This window comes from Hibiscus syriacus, unplaced genomic scaffold (assembly GCF_006381635.1).
Source record: "Hibiscus syriacus cultivar Baekdansim isolate YM2019G1 unplaced genomic scaffold, ASM638163v2 tig00109906_pilon, whole genome shotgun sequence".
Classification (NCBI taxonomy): domain Eukaryota; kingdom Viridiplantae; phylum Streptophyta; class Magnoliopsida; order Malvales; family Malvaceae; genus Hibiscus; species Hibiscus syriacus.
Genome location: NW_024062524.1, coordinates 299,276 through 311,771, shown reverse-complemented (window position 1 = coordinate 311,771; position 12,496 = coordinate 299,276). Strand labels below are relative to the sequence as shown.

The 12,496-nt window shown below is 36.4% G+C and overlaps 1 protein-coding gene across 1 annotated transcript; it reads left to right on the top strand.

The window, feature by feature from the left end:
* Nucleotides 1-1,150: 1,150 nt before the first annotated feature.
* On the top strand, nucleotides 1,151-3,350 carry LOC120210076 (pentatricopeptide repeat-containing protein At5g50990-like). The gene is given in 3 exon segments (XM_039208893.1): nucleotides 1,151-1,300; nucleotides 1,574-1,723; nucleotides 1,726-3,350. Coding segments are annotated over 3 exon segments (1,629 nt in total). The 5' UTR covers nucleotides 1,151-1,185; the 3' UTR covers nucleotides 3,090-3,350.
* Nucleotides 3,351-12,496: the final 9,146 nt, after the last annotated feature.

Sequence of the window (12,496 nt, the reverse complement as noted above, 5' to 3'; positions counted from 1 at the left end):
ATGAGCAACTTGGACAATCGATAAAATATATTTGCTCTATAATTATATAAATTTTATTTATATTTAAATTAAATTATTTGTATGAACCAAGTGACTTTAGTGATTAAAATATTGTTGTTATCCCTTAGGGTGAGTTTGGTTCGGGGTATGTGGGATTATCGAGAGAATGAAATTCTCATTCTCCCGTTTGGTTGGCCAACATTCCCAGCTCCCGGTAATCTTTTATTACCAACAGTGGTATTTTGGGGGTATATTACCGGGAATGTGATTACCTCCCTTCCCTTAGATATTGTTGGATTACCAACATTTTGGACTAAAATGCCCTTGAATTTTTTTTCTTTTAAAAAAATATCATTCTTATTTCGTTGAATAATAAAAATTCTACGAAGATTAAATTACAAATTTATCCTTAAATTATTTTAGATTTACAAAAAAAATCCATAATTAAAATTTTATATGAAGTTCAGGGATTAAAATAAAATTTTACTCTTTCATTAAACCTATTTATCTTTTCAATTTTGTAAAAAAAAATTATATAAATTTTATGAATTTAAATTTTTAAATAAATATATAAATTAATTATAGTAATATTATAGTTGAATTCAACTTGTTAAAAATAAAATATAATAAGGACAATTTGGTAAAATATACATTCCAATAATCTTTTATTCCTTTAACCAAACACTGTAATCTTACCTTCCTGCTAAACCAACCAAACACAAAATACAACATTCTCAGTAATCTTATTCTCTGGTAATCTTTTATTCCCACTGGTAATCTTTTATTCTCACTGATAATCTTACATTCTGTGACCCAAACGTACCCTTAAGGTTATGGGTTCAAACATGATGTTTGTAGGAGTGTATTGATGTTTATTATCAAATAATTAAGTCTTTTAAATATATAATACCTTATATATATTATAAGATAATAAAAAACTCATTTAATATTATTTAACATACATTTCATTGATTAATAAAAGATAATATATTATTTCATATATATTTCGGATAAATTAATTAATAATAGATTGGATCTTAAATTTGTATTTATGGGCTTGAACAATGAAAGCCAGGCTTTAAAAATCCTAAGTACTGGGCTCAACATTTCCAAAATAATCCATCCGATTTCATTATTTTCTAGCAAAGCTCAGTCCAAACGAAAGGGGGAAAAGAAGAACGAAATATGCAGCGAAATGGAGTGAAGAAGCTGACTCAACAAACCACATCCGCTGTAATCAGATCGACCCATTCTCACACTCCATCTTCATCAGCTTATGATTTCCTCCATGATTCTAGAGGTACCCATTAGATTTTCTTTCTACTTATTTCTTTCAATTGATATCTTTTTTATATATATCTTTCATTCTCGTTTTCGCTCTTTTGCTGTCTATTGATTTGAATGTTAAAGCAGTTTGAAGAACCCCCAGCATGTTATAAAACACTTGAATTATGAATTTGAATTACTAAAAGTTGAATTCGGTTTTATAATTCAAGGTAAAAGTTACCATTTTTGTGATTTGTATCTGAAGCCCCATTGGTATGTTTTAATGTTGCAAAATACCATTTTCCAGATCATCGTACAGTGTGTAATGTTCTTGAAGCCTGCAAGGTCTCCTCAGATTATAAGACTGCAAGTGCAATCCACACAAGAATCTTTAAACTAGGGTATGGGACTTATCCATCTCTTGTAGCTACTTTGATGAGTACTTATTTGCAATGTGATTGCCTTGTTTAGCTCGGAAACTTCTCGATCAAGTTTTTCGATCCGATTTTAATGTGGTCGTTGCAAACTTAGTAATTGAACATCTAATGAGACTTGGGGAACATGGTTTCGCTAAGAAGTTCTTCCTAAAAATGCCTGTTCGGGATTTGATGACTTGGAACTTAATGATCGGAGGATATGTTAAAAATGCACGCTTCGAAGAGGCTTTAAGCTTATTTTGTGAGATGCTTGGCTCAAATCTGGAACCGGATAAGTTTACTTTTGCTTCGGTTATGACGGTGTGTGCACGACTTGGAGCTGTTAATCATGCTCTGTGGGTGCATCGTCTGATGACCAAGAAAGAAATTGAACTGAATGCCATACTGAGTTCGGCATTAATAGACATGTACTCGAAGTGTGGTAGAATTCAAACTGCAAAGGAAGTTTTTAATAGTGCAGATCGAAGTGATGTGTCTGTTTGGAATGCAATGATTAATGGGCTTGCAACTCATGGCCTTCCTTTCGATGCAATTGCGGTGTTCTCAAAGATGGAGGATGAAAATATTTTACCTGATTCGATTACTTTTATCGGAATCTTAACTGCATGCAGTCACTCTGGTTTAGTTGAAGAGGGTCAGACATATTTTAATTTGATGAGTAGTCACTATTCGGTTCAGCCACAAATTGAGCATTACGGGGCGATGGTTGACCTCTTCGGTCGAGCTGGCCAGCTAGAAGAGGCTTATGCCATTATTGAAGCAATGCCTATGGAGCCAGATGTTGTTATTTGGAGGTTACTTTTAAGTGCTTGCAGAACTTATCGAAAACCAGAGCTTGGTGAAGTTGCCATTGCGAATATATCACGTCTTAAGAGTGGTGATTGTGTCTTGCTGTCAAATATGTACTGCTCGATGAAGAGATGGGAAAGCGCCGAAGGAGTCAGAGATATGATGAAGAAAAAGGGGATTCGGAAAAGTAGAGGTAAGAGTTGGATCGAGTTGGGAGGAGTCATTCACCGGTTCAAGGCCGGTGATAGATCTCACCCTGAAACGGAGGGACTATACAAAGTTTTAGAGGGGCTGATACGACGGACAAAGTCGAAAGGGTTTCTTCCTGAAACGGAGTTGGTTTTAATGGATATCTCTGAAGAGGAAAAAGAAGGAAATTTGAATCACCATAGTGAGAGGTTGGCACTGGCCTACGGAATCCTAAAAACAAGTCCTGGAACAGAAATTATGATATCGAAAAACCTCCGAGTTTGCCATGATTGCCACAGTTGGATAAAAATGGTTTCCAAATTGTTGATCAGGGTGGTTATTGTTAGAGATCGAATTCGTTTTCATCGGTTTGAAGGTGGTTTATGTTCATGCCAAGACTATTGGTAGCTAATTCGATCCTTGTGCCTATAGATACTGCGGAGCAGGTTGGCCAGGACTGAGGATTCTGCTGTAAAGTAACGGTGAAACGGTAATGAGTGGAAATTGCAACCATCTTTGGTAAATTTGATCCAAATCCAAACCCTGGTTTTTATCCTTGACATTTCAATGGTCAGACGAAGATCACAACAATGGGAAAACGGGAACGACAGAGAAAACAATATTTCTTTGTTTGGCGATGGTCTAACGGTGCCAAACGTAGCTTTAAGGTTGAAATGTCTTTTTGGAAAATATGTCAATAAATAGAATAAAAAGTGATTTTGAAGATAAATATTGATTGAATTATAAAGAAATCAATGAATTGATGAGAAGAAAGATTTGTAAAAAGTTACAGTTAAATAATCAAATTGAATAAAATATAAAGTCGATGGATTAAATTGCACATAAAAGAAAATTACTTTTAGAAGTAAGAAAGATTTCAATTTTTTGTGTATATTTGAGTTTAATATTTTTATTTTTTATGAATTTTTGGGTGACTATTGCACCACTTTTCTTTCTATGTTTAAGTACGTTATAATTCTGATTCATTTCATTAATTTTATAAATGAAATTCAATTGTTATTATTAAAAAAATAAAAATTTCTAGATAATGAATATTCCATTTCTAAAAACAAAATAATACTTAAATATACAATTGTATTATACATTTGTTACCATATATTCTAAATTAGCTACCTTATTGTGAAAATCCAATATGGTTTATTATTGGGATGTACAATTTGCATAGCTGGGACTCATAAATTACTAATTATTACATATATTTATCATTTTAGATATTTTATGTCACTATTTTATTTTACGAATAACATTAACTTTACTGCCAATGGTCTCTGCCTTGCCCTTCAACTACTTTTCCAGGTTAATAATAATAAACAACAAAGTTCTAATGAATGGTTAAGTTTATTACTATTTTAAAGCATTGGTTGAATTTATTATAATTATTAAAAATATTTTTAACTAAAAAAATTCAAAAAAATTATTAATGTTATCCTTTTATTGATATTAGTATATTATGATCGATATATATTTTATGAGTCGATTATAATAAATTATTTTTGATTTAATCTTTAATATTCAACTCATTGATAAAATAATGAGAAAATAACCTCAGTGACCAAAAATCCCATATAATATACGATTTTAACCAACTTTTTCCGGATTTGCCAAAATGACCAACAAAATCGCAATGCGATCGCTAATTCGCAACGCGATCTCCATTATCGCAAATTCGCGTTGCATTTCGCGTTGCGATAGTTGGAAATCGCGTTGCGATAGTTGGAAATCGCGTTGCGATGGTATACAGTGTCGTTGCGATTTTCCCAATTCGCAATGCGAATAAGTAAATCGCAACGCGAATTGGGAAAATCGCAATGCGATACTTACTATCGCAATGCGATAATACAAAATCGCAACGAGATACTGACTTTCGCAACACGATTCTGGCTTTCGCAACGCGATTTACATAGCGCCATTCGTAACAACGCGTATTTTTTTTTCCAAATTCCAAACACGAATTTTTTCTTAATAACTCGAAACTGAACCGTCCACAGTAATCGCAACTCATAACCTCAAACCCAAAAACACAACACTCAGTCCCATCTCCATCTCTCACTCTCTACGGCGAAATCCGTCCCCATCTCCGAAGATTTCCGTCCCCATCGCCGGCGAAATCCCTCACAACCATTCACACTCAAAAATCCCTCACAATCATTCAGAAATGGAAAATCAACCTCCGAGGGTTAGTTTTTTTTTGTTGAAATTTTTGCATTATTTTAGGTTTTTCATATTGAGATTGATGATAAGTTTACTGGTAATTTCAATAATAGATTAACCATTTCACTTAGATTTCTTATTAAATTCATTCGATTGCTGCCAATACTGCTAAATTGTTTAGCCTGTGAAGTTAGTATTTGTCTTTGCTTTGTCTTTTGGTTGAAGTAATGCAGAAGAAGAATAGTTTCGAGAATGAAAATCGCAACGCGGAAATAACTATCGCAACGCGAAACCAAAATCGCATTGCGATTTTCATTTCGCGTTGCGATTTTCATTTCGCGGTTGCGATTTTCATTTCGCGTTGCGATTGTCTGGTCGCGATAGTCATTTCGCGTTGCGATTCTCTCGTTGCGATAGTCATTTCCGCGTTGCGATTCTCATTATCTCGTTGCGATTTTCATTTCAACCAAAAGACAAAAACAGTGTTGCAAATTTTAGTTTCAAGAATAAACTACTATTTATGTTTATTGTTTTGTTTTTGGTATATCTTGACAGTGTAATTTTTGGTATATCTAACTTGGTATGTTTATTGTTTTTTTGTAGAAATTTTTTTCGGCTTCATTGACATTAATGAATAAAGTTAGCTTAGCCACTACAATTGCTTCGAAGCTTTCACCTGCACAAAGAAAATTGTTTGAAGAAACCTGCTTCGGGCCATGGCTGAGAGTACAACATCCGGGTGGAGATGCTAGTTTGACCCATTTGTGGCTTCAGACCATGACTAGCGATCTACCCGACAGTATACAACGTGGTGAGGAAGAGATATGGTTTTATTTTCCACCGGCGTATACTTGTTTTGGGCGGAAGGAGTTCTGCTTAATCACTGGTCTACGATTCGGACACAATTATGTAGGCCGGTACACTCGTCATATCACCCGCCCATCATGGTTATCCAGGGTTTTCTTGATGAGTCAATAGAGAAGCCGAACTTACACGTCGACGACATGAAGAAATTGTTTAATAAGAAAGATGGTTTTACTCGGATGAATGACGTCGATGTTGTCCGAGTATGCCTTCTACTACTTTTGTATGCCGGCTTTTTAGGCAGAGAGGCCAGACAACCTATTCCTCAGGAGCTAATATTATTGGTAGAGGACCTAAATGCATGGAATCTGTTTCCGTGGGGTTCGTATATATGGAAAGCTACCTGGACTAAGTTGTCGTCTGCCTTTGATGACCGCAAAAGTTTGCGGGGCGATGGGTCGAAATACACTTTGTCAGGCTTTGTTTGGGCCTTTAAGGTAAGAATTTCTATATAATGTTTTCAAAATTATAATTAATTATTTAACAATTACTAATGTTTGTTATTATATTGTTTGTAGATTTGGATATTCGAGGCTTTCCCCAGCATGCGGACATATGCATTAAAATCCTCAGATGATATTCCTAGGGCTATTTCCTGGAAGAGGAAACGTATGTTGGATTGGGAAGACTTAATACCATATGCGACAATAAATAATGTAAGTTAACACAAATACTATCATATATAAACAAGTTATTAATAGTAGACGTTTAACTTTGTTTTAGTTTTTATATTTTTAGGAGTCCAACACTCCATTAATGAGACTGACACCCACGGAGGCTGAGCTTGCCACTGATTGGTGGCAAGCTAGTCAGCGTTTTTTTGATGGCACGAATGATGAGCAGCCTCCACTTCCTCCACTTCGAGAGCCATCACCTCACCCAGAGCCATCACCTGATCGACCCGACTATACACCTCTACAACGAGAGCCATCACCTATCCCGTCACATCATCGAGTCTCTTCTCCACCATCACCTCATGATAGGCGACCGACAAAGATGCCACGACTTCTATCTCCCTGTTCTCCACCTCCACGGGATGAGTCAAGGGAGTTACGTGATGAGGTCAATGCCTTGCGTGAGGAGATCGGTACTCTACGCGATAACGATGGTGCATGGCGTGTGGAGGTGTCTACTTTACGTGGTGAGGTTGCCGCTCTACGTGAGATGGTAGTATCGTTGCAGAATGAGGTTCATACTCTACGCAACGAGGTAAGTTTAAGATTTTCCATATTTAACTTGATGATAAATTTACTCGTAATTTCACTTAAATTAACCATTTCACTTAGATTGCTTAGTAAATTTATTCGGTTGCTGCCAAAACTGCTAAACTTTTTACTTTAACACTGTGAAGTTAGTATTTGTCTTTGTTTTGTCTTTTGGTTGAAAGTTTGAAATATATTTATCTTTGTTTTCACTGTTTAAATATCATGTCTGTTTATTTACTGATATTTGTATTTTTATTTAGCGGACCGATAAGGTGGATGCTTTACGTCGGGTTTTTCTTGCACGACAGAGTTCACGCATCAGACGGCGTGCACGTGCTATTAAGTCTCCGTATACCCCAATAGTGCGAAGACACCGCAAGAAGAAGCCCGACTCGCCTATCATCCCTCAAGAGTCCACTCCTATCATTGAAGAGGCCCCTATCATTCCTCGAGAGTCCCCTCCCACCGTTCAAGAGGCCACTGTCATCGTTGAAGAGGTCCCTCCCACCATTCAAGAGTCCGATTCACATGGCGTCATATGTAGGATTCTTGAGAAACCCTCTGACGTGCCGGACATGATGTATTCAAGTTGGCTCTCGTATGAGTTACCGGCCAGTACCATACCGGTATCTGAAGAGGAGAGGAAACAACTACCGGGCACAATTCTGGATAACACCCTTTGGGCTAAGATCGCAGTTGATTTTTATCTACATGAGCGAAGCCAGGGGTGTTTCACTGACATATGCAAGCTCAATGATGATATCTATTTGTTGCTTGATCGGTCTTGGTGGGGCGTATTATTAGGGGTCGAAGACAATGGCTATTTCGATGGAGGGGTAAGTCTTATATTTTCTTATATTTTCATTTGATTATTTTTTTTGTAAATTATGTAAGTTACTAATATATGTCTTTTTTTGTAAAACAGCATATCGATGCGTGGGTGTCACGTCTTCTAATAATTAGGAAACTTAAGGAAAATAAAAGAAATACACGGTATACAATTATGCCGACGTCTTTTAACGTCGTTCACTTGAAGAATCAACGAGATGAATCATTTGCGTTGGGCAATGGACAAGCTAAACTTTATCCTGCATGGTGGGAGGTCGATAAGGTTAGTGTTTATTTTAGATTGAGTTTAAAGGTATTCATAAATAAGTGCGCAAATGAATGAATTATTACTTATGATTGCAGGTGTTTATCCCTATTTTGGAACGTAACCATTGGCTTCTCGTCGAGCTTCAGATCCCATCCCTTAAGGCAATAGTATATGACAGCATGATAAATTACATATCATTGGCTGATTTAAGAGATATTATTAAGGGATGGAGCTCTTATTTGGCTAAATACTTGGATGCGATAAATTATTGGACTCGTTCTGGAAACAAGAAGCCAAAGAAGCTCAATATTACAGTTAGCAGAGACGAGACCGCACCACAACAAACGAAAGGACCCAGAGGGGATTGTGGTCCTCTCGTATGCTTGGCGTTGGACCGTTTGATCACAGGAAGTATAAAGTATCTACCTCCCACCGATATAGATAGAGCTGCAGTAGGCTTGTGGTTTCGACATTATATGGCTAGATCGATATATACGAGACGCTGCCTACCTGCATCCGCGTTATAAAAATGTCCATAAACAATTGGTATGTTTATAGGCTTGTGGTTTGAAAATGTTTGGTTAAGTACCTAGAATTCAATAATTTGCTGTTTGTAGGTTTTAGATGTGTAGAAAGTGTTGTTTGAGCAAATGTTTGGTTTATGCAGGTTAATCTCAGAAGTGAGCTGCGTGAAAATGATGTATGGCTGTAAAAGTTGATTCAATAGTAGAAGTGTTATTTTCTCTAATAATTATTGCTTATTTTTTGATTGTTTAATTGATTTGTAAAAGGTGATTTGTAAAAGTTGATTTGTTTAATTGATGTTAACATAATTCTTATTTGTGTTTGTTTAATTGATTGAAATGTAATGGTTGATTTTGTTGATTTCAATCTGCATTATGTTGAAGGCAAAAAGTACTATCGCAATGCGAAATGAAAATCGCAACGAGAGAATCGCAACGCGAAAATGAAAATCGCAACGCGAAATTAAATTCGCGTTGCGATTCCCTCGTTGCGATTTTCATTTCGCATTGCGAAATTAGCGTTTCGATTTTCATTTCGCATTGCGATTCTCTCGTTGCGATTTTCATTTCGCATTGCGATAATAATTTCCGCGTTGCGATGGACATTAAGATGATTGCCTATTAAGTGATAACAACTGGAACAGATCATAGCAATTTTCAAACTCAAGTTACTAATACATGCCTAACTGAAAATGTTAAAAGTTCACACATAAAATCTACATAATACAACGTTTGCATTTAAAAATCACCTAAGTTAACAGTCCCAAAAGGTGAAGCCAGTTGTGATTGGGATTTTAAAGATGATTGCGATTTTGATTACCTTTTTCTTGACACCATATGAGCTTTGAATTTTGATGATGATCCATATTTTGGTAGAGGAAAAGATGATTGTGATGGCACTGGTGATCCACATGTCAACCTTGTATGACCACTTTCCTTGCACCGACTACATGTCGATCTCTTCTTCTCTTCACCCTTAGACGGTATACGATCGTGACTTTTTGGTCGGCCAGGTAGCCTTCTGTCCATGGCTGGTGGCAAAACTGTTTATAAGTCATCTGGTATGTCCCACTCAGAAGGATGTGAAATAGGGTAGACAATCTCGGTATAAGTCTGTCGATATACTTCTGTAGTGTAGCAATCCATAGCGTATGTGCTTGAATCATCTTGGTTTAGATGAAGAGCAACTTTTATAACATGGCCACATGGATAACCAGATGTTTGCCATTTCATACAACTACACGTCCTTGCATTTAGATCGACAAGCCCATTTAAGTTATTATCCAGTACTTCAAACAAAGTGTTTGAACATGGTTCAACTCTCCATGACGTTGACTTCACAACACGTTTCGTTATCTTTTTTTCAGTCCATGGTGTAACACGATGTTCCAATGTTCCTGTAAATTTAAATAAATAATACTTAGTAAAATATATGATAAGTTACGAATTCAAAGAAATAATACCTGCATGGTTTCTTTTCATGTAGTACCACTGTTGAATAGAGGCTCGAAAAAACTCCATTAACATAATAATGGGTAATTTCCGGGAATGACGACTTAGAGCGTTAATTGATTATGCACTATTAGACGTTATGAAACCATATCTTGCTCCAAGTTGATGTACTCTTGACCATCTTTCAAACCCGACATCTTCTAGTGTTTGAGCACACTGAGGCAAAACACGTCTTAAACAGTTTATATGCTTATTGAAATCCACTTCCCGATAAGCCTTTACAGCCTTCCAGTATGTCCATTTGTGCTTTTTTATACCAGCAGACCTTGATTTTAGATTTCTATACAAATGAACACCACAAAGTCCATGAAAAGCATCTGGGAAACACCTTCTAACAGCGTTGTCAATTGAGTTTGCCCTATCAGATATGATTGTCAGATTGCTAATAGGACCTATGCAATCCCTAAGATGCCCCATAAACCATGTCCATGAATCAGAGGTTTCAGATTTGCCAACCCCGTAAGCTATTGGCAATATCCCATTGTTAGCATCCATGGCTACTGCTAATAAGTTTACTCCAAGGTATCGACCTTTCAAATGTGCTCCGTCAACTATAATAACTGGGCGCATGCAAGTAATAAACGAACGAATCTACAAAATAATATACACAAGAAATATAATCATTTAAATGTTAAATGCATGTAACTAACAGAAATGAGTCAACAGAATTATATTGATTTACTAACCGCAGCACCAATGGCGATAAACAGCAACTCAAAGCGTCCATCTCTATCTGTTTTGATATGAGTTACCGAACCAGGATTTTTCAGCTTTAAATTGTGACAATAAGCTGGCAGTTGGGCAAACGATGCTTCTGGCGACCCCCTCAATAATTCCAATGCATAACATTTGGCTCTCCAAGCTTGAGAATATGATATACTAATCTTGAACCGAGCATTCATGTCAGTCATAATTTCATGTCCCCGATATACCCTGCCATTCAAAAACATTAACTCAGCCAGAAAACCACCCAACACCTTTTTGTTTGCCTGTCTATGGTGAGGAAAAACTTGGGTTCTTGAACATGTATGTTTATCAATAAAAGTCCTAACTTGAAACATTGCGCAATCTTTTATCCTCTTTGCAATCATACGCCACGTACAGTTTTTGTCAATCGTACACCTTGTTTCGAAACGATCTTTGCTTGATTTGTTAACTTTTAGTTGATAGCCATCTTCCACACATTTCGTATACAAAGCTATCTTCAAGTCTTCCTTTGTATCAAAACAATCATCTTTCTTGATACGAATAACTTTTGTGTAACAATCAACTGCTTTCTTTGCCAACTATTCTTTCGGTAACTGAAGTAATTCTGGCATATTCCAGTTATACTCCCGTGGCATTTTCTTTTCTTCGGGGACTTTTTCTTCTTCTTTTTCTTCTTCAGGATTATATGAATTACAGAATGGATGTTCAACATGTTCATTCACAGTCGTAACTTCCTCCTCATTATCATCAACAACATCTTCCTCGGCAACGGGTGTTTCATCATCAAAATTCGGGTATTGACCAATATCAAAATCATTACACGCAGGGTCTGTTTCTTCTTCTGAAACATCATCAAAATCCGTGTATTGACCAATATCAAAGTCCGGGTATTGACCAAGATCAAATTTCGAATACTGACTAGTACTCACAATTTTTTCTCTTGGCTCATCATCATCTAATTGGTCAATACAAAAACTGGAATTTGGTGCTGAAAGTTGATTTGGATTTGGATTAGAGAAAGGCTGTGGGTTTTTTGACCCACTTAGTTGATTACTACCCGCTACTGGCCAAACAATACTACTTCTAGGTTCAACAACATACAATGTAACATCATCACTTGAAACATTAATGTAAGCAATAAATCGTTCAACATCTTCATTGTCGGTTAACAAATAAACTTTACCATTTCTCTGATAAGATAGCCTAAATCCACTTAGGGGCTCTAAATTCAATTTCTTTGAAACACGTAACATTAGGGTTTCATAAGTTAACTTCTTTAATGACAGTTTTAGTTGAAGATTCATGGGTAAAGGCATATATTGTAAAACACCATGAACATTCTCCCATGACCCTCCAAAACACAAATCTATCCAAACATGATCAACATTAGATGATTTCATGGTTGTAACTAAACAAACGAGATGTGAAACTAAGACCTGTTGCCGGATGGGGAAGGATGTCGTTGGATATTGGAACGAATGTCGCCGGAGAGAGTGATAGATGGAGATGGAATGAGTTGCGATTTAGGGATTTAGGTTATGAGTTGTTGCTGCTGCGTATATATATACACTAAAAATTTGGCTTGCGAAACTAAAACCTGTTGCGAACTTTGAAACTCGCATTGCGATTCTGTATTATCTCGTTGCGAAAGTCAGAATCGCGTTGCGAAAGGCAATCATTTGACCATCGCAATGCGAAATGCAAATCGCAACGATAGAATCGCAATGCGAAATG